This window comes from Microcaecilia unicolor, chromosome 4, assembly GCF_901765095.1.
Source record: "Microcaecilia unicolor chromosome 4, aMicUni1.1, whole genome shotgun sequence".
Lineage (NCBI taxonomy): Eukaryota > Metazoa > Chordata > Amphibia > Gymnophiona > Siphonopidae > Microcaecilia > Microcaecilia unicolor.
The window spans coordinates 64,633,126-64,655,924 of NC_044034.1; the positions used below are offsets into that span (position 1 = coordinate 64,633,126).

Genomic DNA, 22,799 nt, shown 5'->3' on the forward strand with positions numbered 1-22,799 from the left:
CTGCATTTATCAGTAACAGGCTGATCGTGCGTGACGTGTTTATATGGCCCTGTTTAGGTTGTTAATTTGAAGTCTTATGTTTTAGATTGTAAGCTCCCTTGAGCAGGGACTGTCCTTCTTTGTTAAACTGTACAGCGCTGCGTAACCCTAGTAGCGCTTTAGAAGTGTTAAGTAGTAGTAGTAAGTAATATGTGTTGTAAATTGTGTTTAATTTTATTATTTGTGTTTCTATACACTCCTTAAAATCATAGATAAGCAGTTCATAAATATTTTAAATAAAGCAAAATATTAACATTAGAGATAACCCCCACACACAAAACTCCACATAATGAAAAAAGAATGCGTCATTTCAAATTTGACTTTGCATCATCTCTAAGCTTTGTAAATACCTACACAGAAACCTTCTAAATTATTTTACATTCTTCATATTTTTGTTCCTTACCTTTAATAGATCTTGTGACATCAGGGGCAGAACTATGTTAACTCCATATAAAACTACATCTGCAGCCGAGACCGATCTGCTTGTTGCCTGCCCTGGTTCATGTCCTCTGAATACTTCATCTACAGGTGAGAAAAATACATATATTTGAAGAGTTCACATGGCAGTATTGTGTCAGAAAAGCATGGGAATTCTAAAAAGGTGGCTGTGAAACTTCTGTCCTTCAGAAATATTATGCTGTAGGAAAGCCATATAAACGTTAACCGTAGTGGTCCAAAAATACCATTTTAATAGAATCATGCTAATAGATTGGGGGTGGTATCTTCTAGTAAGTGAAGTGCAAACTCTAGAACTAGGGCTTAAATTTAGGTAAAGTTGTCTGATGCAGAGCTACAGCAAATAGTTTCAAACAAGGAAAGAGTAACAACAATACAATTTTCCCTTCTAAGCTATTGTGGCACAGTTTTAATCCCTCCCATGCACAGCTTCTGATCCTCTATACAGGTCAGGACTTGTTGCCTTTAACCAATCTACTGAGCCTGAGTGAGAATTTCAACTCACCTCCGGTAAGTACAGGGCAAGGAAGGGCAGAACAAAGTGGAGTTAAAGCTTGTTCTCCTCCTTCAAGTCTCTTGAGACAGTATGTCATGCTCTGTCACTGGCCCTGTTCAAATTAGAGAGCTGCACGGAAATGGGGATAGCGGGATTCCCGCGGATTCAGCGGTAATCCCATGGAGATCCCCTCCAGGACCTGCGGGGATGGACCTGGGTCCTGCGGGGTTCCCATGGAACAAAATTGACCTTTGCTTTCCTTCCCTATATCTTACATCATCCTGGTGGTCTAATGGCTTGCTTCGGGGCAGGAAAGGTCCCCATGCTTTCCTGCCCGCTGCCACTGATCCTTTTGCCGCCACTGCTTGTTTAAAATTTAAACAAGCGGCAGTGGTGAGAAGGATCAGCAGAAGTGGGCAGGAAAGCGTGGGGACTTTTCCTGCCCCAAAACAAGCCACCAGAGCACCACGATGATGTAAGGTATGTGTGGGGAGGTCATCCACGGCTGAAGGAGAGGTGGATGGATGGTGTGTGTGTGTGTTTGGGTGGCAGGGAGGGAGATGCAGACAGAGTAGTCTCTGTTTCCCCTTCCTTGCACAGCCACCATCTCTGTACACTCAAAACAAAGCAAACAAATCTATGAGCTGCTGCATCCACGTTGTTCTTTATTGTTGGTAGTATTTTTATTTAAACTCACTTATTTTCGAATATATCGACTTGTGTAGCATTTGGATGCACACAGAGGAAGTATAATAATGAAATAACTTTTCATAGGCAGAGTAGTAATTTCTTTAAAAATTGTGATCAGAATATCATTTGGAGGAGCTGTTTAAAGGGACACCCTAACACTGTTACATTTGTGCAGAGATTTTTTTTCTCCTGGTAATGGACCACTAAAACAGATATGAGAATCAGGTGCTCAACATTCAGACTATTTACTTATTACATTTATATCCCACATTCAGACATCAATTATGTTGAAACCTGGGAACATTTAAAATCATTTTTATTTCCTGTGCCTACATTAAAAGAAAAAAGATAGCATGTGGGAATTTGCTCCATTTGTTTTGTGGATTGCAGTGGTATATTATAAAAATGCACTTGCCTTTTTTATTACTAGTATTTCACACACAGGTATTGAATAATGAGGGAAGGGTTTCTGTCCAGCGTCAGTCTAAATGTGCCAACATTGTCCAGTTCAGCACAGTATTAGCCGCCAAGTTTATACAAGGTTAACTATGTTCAGTGGAAAATAAATCTGTCTGCCTCAGGCTGCTTGCTATGTGAATATTCTATCACTGTTTCATTATTGCTACCAAGTATTATATATTAAGGGCATTTGCTTTAAACTTTCCTGTAATTCGTTTATCCAGTCCTTACATGCACATGGTTTTCTTTTTAAACCCAAAGGTGAATCCTAAGGACGAATGAACAATTAAGTATAAACTGTGTTGTTTCTGACTTTACTTGTTTTGGACTGCTTTGGGTCCTGCTAATCTGCTGTCTTAGCAGAGTACAGAAGATAATGATTTATGTTACTTTTACTAGAATTTTTATTGCTTGTAGAATCTGGCTTTCTTGGGCTGGCCGGGAGCTGGGATGGAGGAGATTACTTGTGGTGGGAACGGGTTAGATTCCCGCAGGGATGGGTTAAATTTCTGTCTCCGTGCAACTCTCTAATTCAAATCCAGGCTAAAGTTTGTGTACAACACTGTATATGTTTAGTAGTGCTATAGAAACAATAAATAATAATAGTAGTAATTCTTTCCCTTTATCCAGCAGGCAGCGAAGCAGAGCAGAGCTTGCTGCATGAACATGATCTTAGTACCTCCTGCCCCTGGGCATGGGATGAATAGAGAAGGAATTGTTAGCCTGTGCATAGATGGCATGGGAATATATGCAGTGGGACAGATACTAAAGAATGAAATGGGAAAGAGGGAGTGGAAGGTGTTGGGAAAGAGAGGCCGCGCAGATGCTGATTGGGGGGTGGTATAGATGGGGTAGAAAGAAGAAAAATGGACGGTTGGTGGAGGCAAGGTATAAAAATTGTGGCAGAATGGAAAAGAGGCACTAGAATATTGGATGATGTAAATATGGATGAACAGGTGGTGAAGGGGTAAGAAACAAAGGTATAGAAGTGTAGGAAGAAAAAGGGAGGAGTGAAAAGGTTGGTGAAAGAGCTAAAAGATGGGAGAAAAGCTAAAAAGAAGGGAGAAGAAGAGAAGGCAGTGAAGATGGCAGCAGCACTGGGCCACTGAGCATTGAGTTTCAAGTCTTTCCATTCCTTCCCACAACTCTTTCTTCTTACCCAAATATGGTAACCTTCCCTTTCATTTTCTCTTCTTAGAGGCCCTTTGGCAATGGAACTGGGGGCAGTTTCTCCTTTTACCCAGGATGAACCTAGCCAATGGGAATGCTACACTGTAAATGGTAACTTGTGTGCCTCCTTCACGATCTCTGGTATGTTGTATCTATCCTTCTCTTTTCTATCTTAGGTGGCATACTCCTCCGTTTTTCTTCTTTTACTTGTGTGTAAAACACCCTATTCTGCTTTGGAAAGGCGGTATATTAAGCATAATAAAACAGTCACATTTTTGCAGGCTGATTAGGTTGATACTGTGATTCAGAACAGCTAACTTGCGAGTTTTTTGGGTTTTTTTTAAGTTTACTAATAGGACCAGCATGTATAGTGATAGGTTTATACTGGCAAAGTAACTATGCTAAATAGACAGGAGTACCAAAGTGCACTTTGCACTCTCCTTAGATGTTACTGCTGAATGTGCCTCATCATCCTGGTCAGTTTAACTGACAACATAATTTTTGCTGCTTTGCACCAGAGCTGTAGAATTAGCTCCCAGAAGAAGTGAAATTGGAAGCAAATTATTTGCACTTTACAACATTTTTTTATGATATGGATAGTTGCAGAAGCTTTTGTGGAGGGGGGTTTTAAGGGGCTGGTGGGATGGTTGTGGGGTTTTGAATCTGTTTTAAGCCGAATATGTGATATTTTATTGAACCGTAAGCTTCTCAACTGTAGTTACTAACCATGAGTAGGATTATCAAAAAATTGTAAATACATAATAAAATTGTGCAAGCAAGCAGGATTGGTGTGTAAAATCAGGCTTGTAGCAGTGATACACCCTTCTCCCTCGGCAATATGATTTTATGGGGTTTTTTTTTTGAGGGGGGGAGAAAAATGGTTATAGATAACAATATGAGAATTTAAGCCTTGTCTAGGATACTCTCAGTTTTCATGTCACTCTATGACATTAGAATCACTGACCAATTCAAATGATGCTATTACCCAAATTGTTATATATATTCATGGACCTGCCTCTCCAAATACTGCACATTTTTTCAAAAGGCTTAAAAGAAGGGTTTTTCTTTATATCTGGAACACGCGTCCACAAAGAGTCCTGGCTCAGGCAATGTGCTATCCTAGAAAATTAGGAGGTATGGCAGTACCAGATTTTTTGTTATATTATCAGGCCTCACAACTTCAGATTAATGGGTAACTAAGTCTGAGCGATACCTTGGCTCCCAAGGGCTGAGGTTTTGAGTTGTATGAAATGAACACCCTTGGAGGTGGAAGTCCCACTAAATATCTGGCATAAGATTAGGAAACAATTTTATCCCACCAGACCCTATTTTCTCCATACCATGTTAAGATATGCCCTGGGCTTTCAAGCAGGACAGGAGAAGGAAATCTACAAACAATGGGAGATACAGGGATTAGCTACTTTAGGGCAAATATAGGAGGAGGGTGTACTGCATATATATACTGATCTATAAGGAGAATATGATATCCCACCACACCATAATTTCCATTATAGACGCATAGGTGACTACATATTACGTAAAGCTGAGGAACTGAACTTACCCGAGACACTCTTAGAAAGAGCAATTGGAGGAGGCAGGGGTAAGGGATGTGTGCTATGAATAAATCAGGCATTACTGCTGTTCTACACACCTATAGCTCCCTATATGCAACGATGGGAAAAAAATTGGGGGAAGGTAACTGAGGGTAAGAAGTGGGACCTAAGCTTTAAATATTTACTTAAGTCATCCATTAGTAGCACTCTAATGGAAAATGGACATAAAATGCTATATAGATGGTATTATACTCCACAACGATTGTTTCATATGTATCATGAAGGAACGGGATTGTGTTGGAGACAATGTGGGATGCCAGGAGATACGTATCACATATGGTGGTCATGTCGTGTAGTGCAAAAATACTGGCAGGATGTTACCTCTAGAGCACAGCAGGCTCTTGGGGTGCCATACCCTCAGCGGGCAGAACATTGCTTATTGCACCATAGACCCTTTGGTATGAAAATTGAATATCATAGTTGGGCTATTCAATTATTTACAGCAGCCCGCCTGGCTTTGGCCGCTGAATGGAAAAGCATATCGCTTCCCTCCACATTTATCTACCATAAGAAATTGGAATATCTACACCTTATGGCGGAGTTGACGGCTATCAAGAATGGACAACTGAACTCCTTTCATAAGATATGGGACAAATATAGGACATGGTGTTTGGGAAGATCTCCTGAAGGGGAATCGGGAGACCCTATTGAAGGCTAAGACTTTATCAGTAATTATGTGTAGAAGGGGAAGGAAGGAACTCTCCTACATGTTGGTGATGACATCAGGAGGGGATGGAGATGGAAGAGTTAGGTTTGGGATGGAGATGGGAGAGTTAGGTTTGGGGGATGATTGGTATGTTGAACTATGTTGTTGTATGTTGATTGACTTTTCAATAAAAGATTATAATGGGGGGGGGGGGGGGGGGGGGAAGAATCACTGACCAATTTATCTCTGTTCTCTGGTCGATTCAACAGGCACCAACAGGTGCAATGCACAAAAGCTTTCAGAAAGGTAAGAAATACGAAATAGACAATCCTGAAGATCAACCAACTAAAGGAGAAATTAGGTCTTACCTGATCATTTTCTTTCCATTAGTTCTTCACACTACTCCAGGACAAGTGGGTAGTTATGTCCATCGACCAGCAGGTGGAGATAGAAAATCCAGAACTGAGCAGTATTACCTAGCCACGTGCTAGCCGCCCAGTTCCTTAGTATTGTACATAAGCCAGCAGAAAACCAATATAAATGCATGAACAGCAACCAACCAACAAACAAGGCAAAAACCCCCCAAAACCAACGTCAGGATCCAGAACAGTGAGCAGAGCAGTCAAAAGCAAAATAGGCTGAAAACACCGGGAGGGCTCCTGGAATAGTGTGAAGAACAAATGGAAAGAAAATTATCAGGTAAGACCTAATTTCTCCTTCCATTACGTACTATCCCACTATTCCAGGACAAGTGGGATGTTCAAAAGCAATCCCTGCAAGGGTGGCACATCGGCCCTGCTGCTCTTAAGACCGCCACCCCAAAGGACGCATCTGACCGCGCAGCAACATCCACCCTATAATGCTTGCTGAAAGAATGCAACGATGACCATGTCGCCGCCCTGCAAATGTCTACCGGAGAAGACAAAGATGTCTCTGCCCACGACATTGCCACATGCCTAGTTGAGTGGGCCGTCAAACCCAAAGGCAAAGCCTTCCCTGCCAGGAGGTAGGCAGACAACACCGCCTCCTTCAAACAGCGGGCAATGGACACTTTGGAGGCCATTAGGCCCAACTTCTGTTTACTGAACAAAACAATCTATCCGAGCGACGAAACTCGTTAGTCGCCTCCAGATACCGGATAAGAACTCTTCGAACAGCCAGAAGCCGCAAGGATGCATACCGGCTCCCCACGTCCTGCTGATGAAAGGAAGGCAGCTCTACCGACTGATTAAGATGAAATTCTGAAACCACCTTGGGCAGAAAAGACGGCACTGTTTGTAGAGACACCCCCCCTCCGAAAAACGGAGAAAGGGGTCCCTGCAAGAGAGCGCCTGGAGCTCAAAAACGCGACGGGCCAAAGCGATAGCCACCAAAAATACCGCCTTCAGAGTAAGATCCTTCAGGGAAGCCTGACGAAGAGGCTCAAAGGGAGGACGCTGAAGCGCTCCAAGCACCAGATTGAGATCCCAGTCAGGGCAGGGAGCCCAGAAGGGTAGTCAAAGATGACCCACTCCTTTCAGAAAATGGACCACATCCGGGTGAGCCACCAGTGAAGAATTGCGCAAGCACCCTCAGAAGCAGGCCAAGGCCACCACCTGGACCTTCAACGTCCTCAGCTCTAAGCCCTTGTGCACCCCCTGCTGCAGAAAATCAAGGATGCTGCCCACCGAAGCGCTAAAGGGATCCAAACCCCTTTCCGCGCACCAATCATCAAATATAAATATACGCCAGATGCAGGCATAGGCAGAAGAAGTAGACCACTTGCGAGCCTGAAGCAGGATAGTAATAACCGAATCCGAATAGTCCTTCTTCCTCAAACAAGACCTCTCAAGGGCCAGGCTGTAAGACCAAAGTGGAAGGGATCTTCCATGGCTACCGGTCACTGCCAGAGAAGACCCCTCTCCTGCGGAAGCCGTGGCGGCTGGCCGTCCAGAAGACTGATGAGGTTGGCATACCAAGGACGCCTGGGCCAGTCCAGTGCCACCAAAAATCACTCTGCTGCAATGAGTCGCTACTCTTCTCAGCAGACAGCCCAACATCGGCCGAGGAAAGACATACAGGACTCCCTCTACCGGCTACGGTTGAAGTAGGGCATCAAGACCTAAGGAATCCTGCTCCCTGCGACGACTGAAGAACTGTGGAACCTTGGCATTATCCTTCGTGGCCACCAGGTCCTTGCAAGAAAGGCCCCAATGTCACACCACTAGTTGGAACACCGCAACAGACAGCTTCCACTCGCCGGGATCCAAAACATGACGCCTGAGAAAGTCGGCTTCTACGTTGAGGACCCCGGCAACATGAGCGGCTGAGAGGTAAGACAGGTACCTACCAGCCCAGACCATCAAGAGGCCGGATTCCCTGGCCAGACAGCTGCTGCGGGTCCCCCCTGCCTGTTGATATAAGCTACAGTCGTTGCGTTGTCGGAGAAGACTCAGACCGCCGTACTCTTCAGGAATGGGAGAAATGATTTCAGAGCTAGCCGCACCGCCCAAAGCTCCAGAAAATTGATAGTCCAGTGGGACTCCTGCAGTGACCACATACCCTGAGCTAAATGGCCCATGAAATGGGCCCCCCAGCCTGACAGGCTGGCATTCAACTGCAGAATGGGAAAGGGCATTCCCCTGAGCCAGAGACTGGGGGGGGGGGGGGGGGGGCAGAGCCACCATCTTATGCTCTGTCTGGCCTCCAACGTCCAAGGCAGTCTGACTTGGTAAGCCTCCGACACCAGAGACCAGCGGGAGAGCAAAGACCTTTGAAGTGGACACATGTGAGCTCGCGCCCAAGGGACTACCTCCAAGGCCGCTGTCATGGACCCTAGAAGCTGGACGTAGTCCCAAACCCGTGGCCTGGCGGCCAACAGAAGGGAACGTACCTGCCTCAGCAGCTTCACCCACTGCGGGTCGGTCAGAAAGACCCGAGCCCGCTGGGTATCAAATAGAACGCCTAAGCATTCCAGGCGCTGAGAGGGGATCAGGCAGCTCTTTTCGAAATTATGACCCATCCCAAGGACTGAAGCAGCCTGACAACCATGGAAGTCGCTTCCAAGATGTCCTGGTAGGACGACACGCGAATTAGCTAGTCGTCCAGGTAAGGGTGCACTCGAATTCCCTGCTTCCGGAGGAAGGCTGCCACCACTACCATCACTTTGGAGAAGGTCTGTGGGGCCGTAGCAAGGCCAAATGGGAGCACCCGAAACTGGAAGTGCTGACCCAGTACCGTGAAACGAAGGAACTGCTGATGGAGGCCCCAAATTGGAATATGAAGCTTCTTTGAGATCGAGAGAGGTGAGAAACTCTGAACACAGAGAGAAATGAAGTATGTCCATCCACCTGCTGGAGACAGAAGATACTGAGGAACTGGCAGCTAGCACGTGGCTAGGTAGTAGTGCTCAGTTCTGGATTTTCTATTTCCACCTGCTGGTCGTTGGACAACTACCCACTTGTCCTGGAATAGTGGGATAGAACGTAATGGAAATGGACTTTAAGAAGCTCAAATTTGGGCATTATCTAGAAAGCAACCACTGAAGTACCATCAAGTAAAACTTAAAATCCCAACAAGATGCATCAGCTAGACAATAATGCTGGACAAACGTGTATGCTTCATGCCATGCTACCTAACTAGGTGAGGTCCAACATGCCCATTTAGGATTGGTCCTACCAGAGTATAATCATATGAGATGCAATATGCTCAGGCAGTATTTAGCCATAAGTAGGTCACATTTGTTGGTGTGCAAAGAAATGGAAAAACAAGAACTTTCAGTGTTTATTCCACCCCTCATAAAAGGCAAGACCACTCAGTTAAATTTGTGGAAGGCAACTTCAGGTTTCCCATTATGAACATTGGGACAAGGGAAAAAGCTGAACTGATTGGTTAAGGTGGAATTGTGGTTAAGGTGGAATTGTGGTACCACCATAAGCAAGAACTTTAGGTAAAAGTTAGGTTAAGTATATGGTATCATCTTGAGTCAGGGAAGACACTAACTACTGATTCCCACTTGGGGAAGGCCAATGAATGATTCCCAGAGATATCTACCACTATGGTGTACACAAAAATGTGGACCGGAGTAAATTAGGATGAGCAGGTGACAAATTTCCTTTTTTGCTCCTTTAAGAATTTGTCCTTGGTACTATATGTACTGATACAGTAAGAACAAGTCCCATTTTAGCCATGCACAGCAAAACAAACGATCTGATATGTGCGACCCACATGGACAGATCAATGATTTCAAAAAGAGAGTAAGAATGATATAGTGCATCATTTTCCCTCCTCCTCCCTTCTGCTCCACATCTCTCTCTGATCTAGTGTCTGTACTCCTCTCTCTCTATATATATACACATATATACATTAACATATATACATACATATATGGGAGGCCAATTTTCTGAAAGCCATTTACCCAATTAGCTTTGCTTCTATCTTCCCTGTTCTACCCAGCTGAAAGTGCATGTCAGCTTCTATGCCTATACTTTAGCAAGATTGAGAATAAGTGTTCTTGGAGGAAAGGAGAGTGCAGGTTAGGAAATCTATCCATGTTTGTTATTTTACTGCAAATATTTACCCACATAAATTCCATGTTCAAAGCCTGTGCGTACTTTAACCCTTTGAACCTGGTAGGCCATTTTTCAAAAGGAACCTACCTGGTACACAGCATCCACAGATTTTACATATATGCAAGCTATTTTAATTTGCCCCACAGCATTTTATATTTCTTACCAAGTGTCTACTGTACCTGTATCACTGAAGTCTATAAATTCTTTTGATAGAAGATTGGTAAGAAGTTCCATAATAAGAAGAAGATCTTGATACTGATCTTCTTCTGCTGTGACATCAATTCTCTTCCGTCCTAGGTTATTCTTAGAATAGACCTGGAGAAGAGTCAGGCAGGCCTGGTACAGATTCATGGCTTTTGACTTCAGAACACATTAAAAAAAAGAAAAAAAAGGGAGAGTAAATGAGTAAATGCACTATACAGAAAAAATAAAAACCCACACAACTGACTGAAAAGTGTTAAAGATCACAGAATTCTCAAAAACTATAACTACTACTTAGCATTTCTATAGCGCTGCCAGGGTTACGCAGCGCTGTACAAGTTTAAAAAACTATAACTAGGTAAACAGGCTTCCTAAAAATTGTCTGCCCTGTGTGCAGATAAAAATATGAACATGGACTACTAACATGCAGGGGGAAATGGGAAAGCTTAGGGGTAGGATCAGGTCAGGGGAGGCAACAATGCAGTTTTTCCATTTTCAAAACACCACACTGTTTTTCCAAGGAAAATGTATCTGTAAAACAAGCAGGTGCAAATCTCAGCAGGTAGTTTTTTTTTCCTTGGCAGATTTCAAAGGAAAGGTGTATGTGTACCTTTCCTTTTGAGAACTGGTGCAATAAGAATGGGGAGAAATACCTGCAAACTCTGCAACTACCCCCATTGTTCTGAAAACTACCTCAAATGAATTTGCCCTGGGGTTTCTTATTTTTTATGACAAAGAGTGTCTATCTGCAGACCTTTAATCATAAGCTGATATGGGAGAAGGCAAACAGAGGCACGTGTAAAAGCAGAAAAGTACACAAATATTGTCTAGACAGTACTCCATTCTATATACATGTGTTACTGGGTACATTTTGTGTTTCTATAAGGCAAAAGGGAAAGCAGCACTTTCAAGTTTTTAGAAACAATAGATATATAGGAAGGGAAGGAATTATTCTGGTAACCAGAATCTCCTCAATACAAACCTTGATTGTGATACAACAAATCAAATTGATCAAGAGATTACCTACATTCATAAGAGACACCTCAAAGGGAGCTTTTAAACTTGGCTCACAAGGAAAAGAAAAAATAAATGGATATGTTTATTTTCTTAAGTAGTAGCCTTAAGGTAGAAGTGCAGTGATTTCAGAATGCACTATGGAGACAATTGGAGGAACCAAAGTTAGGTGTCAAAATTAAGTGGATAGTGCATCATTCCTATAACAGCAATTATGCACGTAATTTCTGTTATAGAATATTTGTGTAAATTGGTAAGCCCCCCCCCCCTTATATTTAGGCACACTCAATTACACCAGGTTAGCACCTAAATGAGGAATTTTAGTGCATAAATTATAGCATTTTGCATGCTACGCATATACATGTTGGCCCCGCCTATGCCCAGCCCATGATGCTCCTCTATAAACACCTCCCCTGCATTTATATGCTAAGACAGTCGTGCATGTACACTATAGTATAATACCACTGAGCACATAGCTCGAATACATGCATATAACTCCCACTACTCCAACCAGAGTTACACCTAATCACACTGATCACCCTTCAACATCTTCAGTCCTTCTGTGACTGTTCTCTTGTGCTTGACTGCTTAAATATTTTAAATTTAAATGCTTTACTTTTTGTCTATTAGATTGTAAGCTCTTTGAGCAGGGACTGTCTTGCTTCTGTGTTTGTACAGCGCTGCGTACACTTTGTAGCGCTCTAGAAATGTTACATAGTAGTAGTAGTAGTTATATAATGAGGGAACAGGTATTTTCTTCAGAGAACAAAAGTTTTTTTTTTTTGTTTTTTTTAAATCAGTCCTTGCCAAAAGTTATCAAGGTCAGAGTTTTTTCTTTAAAGGAGTAGCCTAGTGGTTAGTGCAGTGGACTCTGAACCTGGGGAACTGGGTTTGATTCCCACTGCAGCTCCTTGTGACTGTGGGCAAGTCACTTAACCCTCCATTGCCCCAGGTACAAAAATAAGTACCTGTATATTATATGAAAACCGCTTTGAATGTAGTTGCAAAAAAGAAAGGCGGTATATCAAGTCCCATTTCCCTTTAAAGTAAACAGTCATGAAAGTTTCTAGTTAACTGTTTCAGCTGTAACGGGGAACACAGCCTACTCGACTTGCTATGGTACAACTAAGCTATCTGGAAAAGTTTCTCATTATTAAGGATATTGTTCTCCTTTTGGAGGCCACCACAAATATTGCTAAGAAAATTCTTGTATTTTCACTGCTAAAATTTCAGGAACAAATTACATGGCTGCAATGTGAAAGAACAGTAAACCTTAACATCTAAAACATATGAAAACAAAATATAGGAATTACATAAATCAACTTATGAAAAGCAGGGCCGCCGAGAGGGGACGAGGGCAAAATTCCCCCAGGCCCAGCCTCCAAGGGAGGCCAGGTGCTGGGGTCTCTCAATCTCTCCTGCTCCTGACGGAACCCAGGTGACCGCATCCTGACAGGAGCAGGAGAGAGAAAACTCTGGCGCTGGGCCACACTTACAGGCTGGAGAGGAGCAGACACAGGGCTTCAGGCCTGGTTTGGCTGGTGGAGGTCCCCAGGCCCTGCTGGCAGCAGAAGTTTTCCTCCACCATTGTTCTTCACTCTGCTGCATTGCCTGCTGTGCAACTTTTTTCCCTCACACCTCGCATGCACTCGGTTTTGATGAAATCGAGTATGCATGACATGAGGGGAAACGCAGCTGCAGGGCAGGCAATGCGGTGAAAAACAGCGATGGAGGAAAGTTTCTTCTGCTGGCGGGGCTTGGGGATCCCTGACAGCCAAGGTATTTGGAGTTGCAGTGGGGGGGGGGGGGGGGGGGGGGGAGCAGCATCCAGCTCAATCTCTCGGAGGCCCTGATGAAAAGGGCAAAAACAAATAAGTTTTCCAAGTGGCTGAGGACTTTTCTTAGTGCATATAAATCTTTGCAAGCCACTGATTAGCTGTCATTTCATCACCATTCTTCCTTGCCTATCCCAACCTCCTTTTGCCTTTGTTTCAACTTTTATTGGAATGCCTTAACTTGCGTTTTGAGAGCGTCCTTCAAAGATACCTCGTTCCCAATCATGCGCTCCCGATTCATTCAAAAGATACCTCACTCCCAATCATGCGCTCCCGATTCGTTCAAAGATACCTCACTCCCAATCATGCGCTCCCGATTCATTCAAAGATACCACACTCCCAATCATGCGCTCCCGATTCGTTCAAAGATACCTCACTCCCAATCATGCGCTCCCGATTCGTTCAAAGATACCACACTCCCAATCATGCGCTCCCGATTCGTTCAAAGATACCTCGCTCCCAATCATGCGCTCCTGATGCCTTCAATGATACCTCCCTCCCAATCATGCGCTCCTGATGCCTTCAATGATACCTCCCTCCCAATCATGCGCTCCTGATGCCTTCAATGATACCTCCCTCCCAATCATGCGCTCCTGATGCCTTCAAAGACAACTCACTCCCAATCATGCGCTCCTGATGCCTTCAAAGATACCTCACTCCCAATCATGCGCTCCTGATGCCTTCAAAGATACCTCACTCCCAATCATGCACTCCTGAGAGACTGTCTTGCTCTTCCCCCACCCCTTTGTGTCTAGTTTAAAGGAGATGGAGCAGCTTCTAAACTAAACTTTGGGGGAAGTCAACAGACGTTCAAGAGCATATGGCTTGGAGGGAGGTATCTTTGAAGGATACTATCAAAACAGGCAGCCTGACAGGCTGCAACAAAGGTGTCAGTCAGGAGCCTTTAAAGGGAGAACAGACTAAAGATTGCAAATTATCCCTGCCAATTGCTAACCAGTTTGTAGATACAAAACAAAATCACATTTTGAAATGTCTATATACAAATGCTAGAAGCCTAAAAAATAAGATGGGAGTACACTGCACTAAAAGATGAATTAGATATATTGGCATCTCAGAGACCTGGTGGAAGGAGGACAACCAATGAGATACTGTGTTACCAGGGTACATTATATTGCAATGATAGGGTGGATCAAATTGGAGGGGGTGGCATTATGTTAGAGGGAACATAAATAAAATTAAATAAAAATTCAGCAAGAAACAGATAGCAATGTAGAATCCTTATATATAGAAATTCCATGTGTGAAGAACAAGAGAATACTGATAGGGATATACTTGGAAGCTGATGTTTTGAATAAGGCATTTATATTGACAGATCTATTTTCTTTGACCTAGCACTGTACAGCATCAATAGCTGTGGAGGTTTTTTTTTTCGCCATGTTTGGGTCTCTCTCCTCAGTTTTTGATGTTTTTTTTGTCAAATGATTGTATCAATTTGATTTCGAAGTTTCCATGAGTATAGCTAATGGTAGCCAGAATGTGGACCTCCTTCCCCCTCCCTCCCCCCCTTTTTTTAACATCTGTTTGTGATTGATAAGATATAAATATCAGCAACTAGATTTTATTGGTGTGCTATGCTTGGTAGATTGTATTGTTTTGCAGAGTTTATTTTTTCTTTTAATTAATTGTTTTTGGTGATTTTCTGTAGCCCTTTATTTTTTTGGATTGATTTCAATTACCCCCAATATTGACTGAATAAATGTCACATCAGAAAAAGCTAGGGAGATAAAGTTCGTAGATGAAATAAATGACTGCTTCATGGGAGCAGCTGGTTCAGGAACCTACAAGATGGGGAGCTATTTTAGATATTCTTAGTGGACTGCAGTACTTGATGCGCGAGGCAACAGTTTTGGAGCCATTTGGCAATAGTGATCATATGATTAATTCTGAACCACAACAATATGCTAGCACTACTGGAACAAATTATCACTACTCAATCAATGAGCCAGAATTACCGACAAGCCCTGAGTAAAACTGCCTGTCTTGTAGTAATTCAAGAATGGGCTAAACAACTGTCTGAACCCAAGTAAAACTGAGCTCCTATGGACAACACAAGCGACCACATACCTGACATCAAAATTCCTTTTGGGTGCTACAAACTTCCTTTTAAATCACAGGTCAGAAGCCTTGAGGTACAGCTGAACTCAACATTCACACTGATCCTCCAAGTAACCTTCAGTAGATGCCACTAACACCTGTGACAACTATGCGGTCTTTGGTCACCTTGGTTCATGCCATGACATCATAAAGGCTGCATTACTGTAATGCATTCTACATTAGTGTGATTACAAAGGGTATGCAATTACTTCAACAGAATGAGAACGCTGCAGAACGACCGATAGGTTGTAAGCTACATAATCACATTGCCCCATTTCTGCAAAACCTTCATTGGTTACCTGTATAATACAGGACTAAATTTAAAACATTGGTCTCTGATATTCAAGGCCCTAAAGGAAATGGGCCAGGGTACGTGATCTCTCTAAGCACCTCCAAGGTCTCTAAGGTCCTCCCTAAGGAACATCCTTGCCACACCCTCTCCAAAAGAAATCATGTGACACCCACCAGCGAGTCTTCGCAGGGTTTTGCCGGGTTCTTGAAGCCTGGATTGTCCGCTGTCGCAGACAGGATGCTGGGCTTGATGGACCCTTGGTCTTTTCCCAGTATGGCGGTGCTTATGTGCTTATGTATCCCTCTCCCCTTTCCCCCACCTCCACCCTAGAATGCACTCGCAGAAAGGCTTCACCTATGCAAGACAGTACTTCAGGAAGCAGGTGAACGCCCGGCTCTTCTACCAAGCCTTTAAAGGAAGAGGCAAGTAACTAGCTAGCTAGCTGGTCCCCCCCCCCCACCCCACCCCACCCCAAGGACCAACATTGCCACAGATACTGCAGCAAGACGTGCTTACCACATGCATGCTGAGATCAGTTGCATATCCCTTTTCTGACTACATATGCAATTTTTCCTCAAGTTTGTCACCCTTACCTAAATTCCTGCTCCTCTTATCTACTATAATAAAACTCACCCTCAATGTTCTGAGGACACTGATGTCAGTGAAGCCAAGCCCTGACTTCCTTCAAAAAGGTTCGAAGGTTCGTGGTGGTGAAGCCACCAAAAGCGCTCCGGGCCCCGCCCTTGAGGGCGGAGCAATGGCAGAACAACAAAGGGGTTGGCAGGGAGGGAGGCAGGGAGGCGGAGGTGGGAAATCACTCCGGGCCCCGCCCTCACGTCAAATGTCATGACGTTGGGGGCGGAGCAATGGCAGAACAACAAAGGGGTTGGCCAGGGAGGGAGGGGAGGGGGTGATGGCGACGAAAACCTTGCTAGCGCCCGTTTCATTTGCTCTGAAACGGGCCTCTTTTACTAGTTTATCTATATGTTCCAGCTTTACTTGTCCCTTTTGTTGTTAACATGTTTTGATGTGTATTGTTCTGACATAAGTAGCATACCATACTATAATGTGTACTGTTTGCATATTTCACTGTTGTAATTATTTATTGCCTATGTGTGGGTAATACTTGCTACTGTACACCGTTGTGTCAATTTCTTCAAAAAGATGGTAAACAAATCCTAATAAATTAAATAAAGATATGAGCATCTCGTAGATGCTTAAGGTACATGGCTTCTGTATTCCTGCCACACAGCACACACCAAGCATAATGATGTACCTTTACAGCACAGCCAGGGAGCTGCACTTCCTAAAACACAGCTTTGACCATGACCAACTATTGTAATGAAATTTTTGTCCTTCAAGATCTCTCCCCATGTATCCCACACCTATTACTGGTGTCACAAAATTGTTCTAGTTGTTCTTCACAGGACTGTTTCAAGCCACATCATTGTCAAGCTCGTGACCTGCTTTTTTGTTCGATGTATTTAAGTATGAAGTGTAAACAATAATTGTGTCCAATTACAGGAATTACCATAAACAAGCATAACCATAATTCTGACATCTCTAACCATCTGTTGGAACATAATTTACAAAAAGACATTTAAGAAATCATGATCTAAGCAAGCAGTTACTGCCCATTTTTATCTCTAGCCACCCTAAGGTGACCACTCTAGCTTTAGAAGTGCTGTTACCAGGGCTTTTTTTGAGTGGGTATTTTGGGGTACTGAGTACCAGCACCTTCTCCACTGTCTGCCAAAATTGACCCATGGACCCCAAGTTTTAATGAAAGAGCTCAGGCTCTATAAACCAATTCTGCCTTGTCATAGATTCTGTGACTGGTTGCAGGGGGCCTGGCTACTGTGGGATGGGTCCCTCTGATCACCCCACCCCTGGCCTAGCATTTGAGTACCAGCACCTTTTTTGATAGAAAAAACGCACTGGCTGTTACTGTAAAACAGTATGTTGCAAACACTCAAATTCCAAACACAAGACCTACATAAACCACTCATGCATGCCAAACATTGTTTCCCAATCAGATGAAAACCAGTGTTTGTTCTACAGACTGGAAAAAAATCTGGGTGTTTACCATACCACAACACAAATTCATAACCTCTAGCACTCCCTCAGACTAGAGCTCAATTTTTCCAGGCATCTACCTTACTCTACTCAGTTTCAAAGTATAGTACCATTTCCAATTACAGTACTTGGAAAGAACAAATGTGTGTGGACACCATAGTATTGTCAAGCACCTGTCAAGGGTTCACACTTGTACTTACTTCACCAAGATAGCATATCTGTTTATGTGCAACTTCAACAAACACCTCGATGATCAGGTTAACAGTCTCTGGAGTATTTTTGTAAACCTCCATTAACCCAATACAATTGGTGAGAAAGTCCATAAGGAAGTTAAAGAGGATTGCTACATTGTCGATCTGCGTGGCCTCAGCAATGCCACAGAGTGCCTCTAGTGTGGCAGTGATCTCCTGCTTCACTTCTTCCTCCTGGCAGATTTGCTGGAAGTTCTCCTGATTTATCACATTCAGAAAACGCTGCTGGAGTGGCTGAAGAACCTGAAGAACAAATCAGTTCTACATGTCACTTCTGCCAGTGCCTACTTCCATTATGGATTGAACAAGAAACCATAGCAATAGACCTGCTTGAACATTATACATTAAGATTTTTGACTACCTTAAAATATTTGAACAGTACTAAAGCATCTGTACAACCACAATATTTTTGTACAATTCAGTCTGCAAGGCAGATACAACTCTACAATTCCCCTTTATACTTAATCCTGATTTGTTTTGTTCCTAGTGAAATGGGACAAACTTTGAAAAACTGCAGATACACATTTGTCTCAAATTATCTTGTAATGATAGTTATCAAAATCTGACAATTAATACAAGATTAAGACAAGTCACTTTTGCAATGGCCTTTGCATAAACTATTCTGCTTTCCAATAATTTATATTACTATACACTTATTCATGTTATCTTTGACAAAAATGAAAAAGGGTCTATGAACAGGAGCAGCAGAGGAAGAACCTATTCATGGGGAAGGTAAACAGGACCATTTTAAACTTGTGGCGACACAGAGAGCAGAACAGAGCAAGCACCAAAGGTGGAAACTATTATAAAGAATACAATTACGGAACACAAAATGGTTTAATGGGAGAGAGTCAGCATGGATTCAGCCAAGGAAGTCCTGCCTCACCAATTTGCTTCATTTTTTTAAAGGCATGAATAAACGTGATTAAAGTTGAGCCAGTTGACGTAGTGTATCTAGATTTTCAGAAGACTTTTGACAAAGTTCCTCATGAGAGACTCCTGAGAAAATTAAAAAGTCATGGGATAGGAGGCAATGTCCTTTTGTACATTAGGAACTGGTTACTGGACAGAACATAAAGGGTAGGGTTAAATGGCCATTTTTCTCAATGGAGGAGGGTGAATAGTGGAGTGCCGTAGGGATCTGTACTGGGACCAGTGCTATTTAATATATTTATAAATGATCTGGAAATTGAAACGAGTGAGATTTTTAAATTTGCAGATGGCACAAAACTATTCAAAGTTGTCAACACATATATAGATTGTGAATTGCAGGAAGACCTTAGGAAACTGGAAGACTGGGCATCCAAATGGCCTTCGAGAATATGCCAGTTTTTCCTTATAATTTTCTAGACACCTGTGTTGCTATATGCAAGTACCTAAGTGTGTGCACACGCCATCTGGTGGCTTCTTGTCCTGTTTCATGCATCCAAGATGCATTTGTAAAGGCCAGCAATAAACTCAGAAGTGAAGTACTCACCAAAAAACAGGACAAGAAGCATATTCTCGAAGGCCATGACTGTTTAAAAAAAATTTAAAATTAGTAATAGCCTACTCTAGATGAAGAAACTTAAGATCGAAGATTGTCCCTTCAGTTTTGCCAGATCCAGTTACCGACCCCTTAGAAGACTTAGAGCCATATTTTCTAAGCACTTAGCCTTCCAAAGTTCCATAGAAACCTACGGAACTTAGGAAGGCCAAGTGCTTTGAAAATTTGCCTCTTAGTCTTTCGACAATAGACGTTGTGGATGATGTAGTATCTACCCATATGCACTTAAGACCTCTACTTTCACCCATCCACAATTAGGAAAGGTCTATACTTTGAAACACTCTTCAGATTGCCAGACAACGCAAGTCATTTACATCATTATGTGCCCATATGGGCTTTTGTATGTAGGGAGAAACAAGAGAGACATCAAAACTCGCATAATAGAACACAGGAGTTGTATAAGCTGCAACATTACCACCACACTGCTAGTAGAACATTGAAAGAAAAAAAAAAACAAGTCTTGAATTGTCTGATTCTATGCATACCAAAGTCCTTCATACATCTTGGAAAGGCGGCAACATTGATAAGTTCCTCCTATAAGAAGAACAAAAACACTAATTTTCCACATAACCATCCTAGTAGGGTCTCAATTCAGAGATAGATTACAAACCCTTTTTTTAATGTGCTTACCTGTGTGTACATCTTTTTTTTCCAGTTACTTTCATTCACATTTTATTCTGGTTTTACTTTTTAAAAGACACTTAATTGATTGATTCAGTTTATGGGGTTTTTTTTAATATAACTTTTTACCTTTTTTTGCACATTTTCTTTTAACCATTTAAAAAAAAAATCTTAACCTATTTTTTTTTCCAGTCTACTTTAACCTGGTATGTTTTTAACCAGTTGTCACAGGAATGGCGTGGAGGGGCATAATCGAAAGGGGCGCACAAGTTTTCCTGAGGACGTCCTCACAGGACGTCCCGGCGAAGGGGCGGGGAAACCCCTATTATCAAAACAAGATGGGCGTCCATCTTTCGTTTCGAATACGGTCGGGGACACCCAAATCTTGACATTTAGGGTAGTCCCTAGAGATGGTCGTCCTTAGACTTGGTCGTTTCTGATTTTCGGTGATAATGGAAACTACAGACGCCCATCTCAGAAACGACCAAATGCAAGCCCTTTGGTCGTAGGAGGAGCCAGCATTCGTAGTGCACTGGTCCCCCTGACATGCCAGGACACCAACCGGGCGCCCTAGGGGGCACTGCAGTGGACTTCAGAAAAAGCTCCCAGGTTCATAGCTCCCTTACCAGGTTCATAGCTCCAAAACCCACTACCCACAACTGTATACCACTACCATAGCCCTTACGGGTGAAGGGGGGCACCTAGATGTGGGTTTCTGGTGGGTTTTGGAGGGCTCACATTTACATGTGTAACAGGTAGGTGGGGGGGGAGATGGGCCTGGGTCTGCCTGCCTGAAGTGCACTGCACCCACTATAACTGCTCCAGGGACTTATATACTGCTGCGATTACCTGAGTATGACATTTGAGGCTGGCACAAAATATTTTTAAAGTTCTTTTTTGAGGGTGGGAGGGGGTTAGTGACCACTGGGGGAGTAAGGGGAAGTCATCTGATCAGTTCAGGCACATTTTTGTGCCTTGGTCGTAAGAAAAACTGGACCAGGTAAAGTCGTCCAAATGCTCGTCAGGGACACCCTTTTTTCCCCATTATGGGTTGAGGACGCCCATGTGTTAGGCACGCCCAAGTCCCGCCTTCGCTATGCCTCCGAACCGCCCCCGGAAACTTTGGTCGTCCCTGTGACGGAAAGCAGTTGGGGACGCCCAAAATCAGCTTTCGATTATGCCGATTTGGGCGACCCTGTGAGAAGGACGCCCATCTTGTGATTTGTGTCGAAAGATGGGCATCCTCTTTTGAAAATAAGCCTGATAATCATCTTGACAGCCTAGCCCTTCATGAACAGGATCTCATTTTTCTTCATGATCTCATATCATTCATGTTAGGCTCATTAAAATGTGTGATGTTATCAGTTTTGTTTTGTTTTTTTGTTACATTTGTACCCCGCGCTTTCCCACTCATGGCAGGCTCAATGCGGCTTACATATTATATGTTTCCTATTTGCCCTTCATTGCAGCTGTGTGTTGAGACCTTTTCTGAGAGACAGCAGACTGGTAAGCACACCATACTTTATCATTTTATTTTTTTGAGAGTTTTTATTATTATTATTTATTTATTGCATTTGTATCCCACATTTTCCCACCTCTTTGCAGACTCAATGTGGCTTACAATACATCATGAGTGGTGGAAACATATTAGAAAATAGACATTTAGTGTTACAGAAGGATCTTGGGTAACATGATAATGAAAAAGAAAAACACAATAGTAGTATAACAAGTAGATACTATAAGTCAATTCTGAATATATGTGGAGGAGTTGTGTATATTCACATTGGATTATATTTGTGGTATGCCTTGTTAAAGAGATAGGTCTTCAGTAGTTTGCAGAAGTTCGTTAGTTCGTAGATCTTTTTTAAGTTGCGCGGTACTGCGTTCCATAACTGTGTACTCAAGTAGGTAAAGTTTGACGCATGTATTAATTTGTATTTTAGACCTTTGCAATTAGGAAAGTGTAGATCTAGGAATGTGCGGGATGATCTTTTGGCATTCCTGGGCGGTAGGTCTATCAGGTCTGACATGTTGGCTGGTGCATCTCCGTGAATGATTTTGTGAACTAGGGAACAAATTTTGAACATGATGCATTCTTTAATTGGGAGCCAGTGTAGTTTTTCTCGTAGGGGCTTATCACTTTCATAATTTGTTTTGCCGAATACGAGTCTAGCTGCAGTGTTCTGGGCTGTTTGAAGTTTCTTGATTATCTGCTCTTTACAGCCGGCGTAGATTGCGTTGCAGTAATCTAGATGACTGAGCACCATTGATTGTACCAGGTTACGGAAAACAGTCCTTGGGAAGAAAGGTCTTACTCTTTTTAATTGCCACATTGAGTGGAACATCTCCTTAGTTGTGTTTTTCGTGTGGCTCAAGTGTAAGGTGTCAATCGATGGTAACTCCAAGAATTTTTAGGGTGTCCGAGATTGGAAGGTTTAGGGTTGGTGTGTTAATGGCTGTGAATTTGTTCTTGTTATGTTGAGAGGTGAGAATTAGGCATTGGGTTTTTTCTGCATTACGTTTCAGCCAAAATGCATCCGCCCATGAATGCATGATATGGAGACTTTGGTTGATTTCATTGGAGATTTCCTTTAGATCTTGTTTAAATGGGATGTAGATCGTAACGTCGTCTGCGTAAATGTATGGGTTGAGGTTTTGGTTTGCTAATAGTTTGGCCAAGGGTATCATCATTAAGTTGAATAGAGTCGGCGAGAGGGGGGATCCCTGTG

General features: G+C 42.9%; 1 protein-coding gene across 1 annotated transcript in view; it reads right to left on the reverse strand.

The window, feature by feature from the left end:
* The window catches only part of XPO4 (exportin 4), a 254,758-nt gene that overhangs the window by 36,448 nt on the left and 195,511 nt on the right, over positions 1 to 22,799 (reverse strand). Inside the window, 3 exon segments of the mRNA XM_030200298.1 lie at positions 443 to 561; positions 10,299 to 10,479; positions 17,853 to 18,146. Coding sequence (XP_030056158.1) covers positions 443 to 561; positions 10,299 to 10,479; positions 17,853 to 18,146 — 594 coding nt within the window.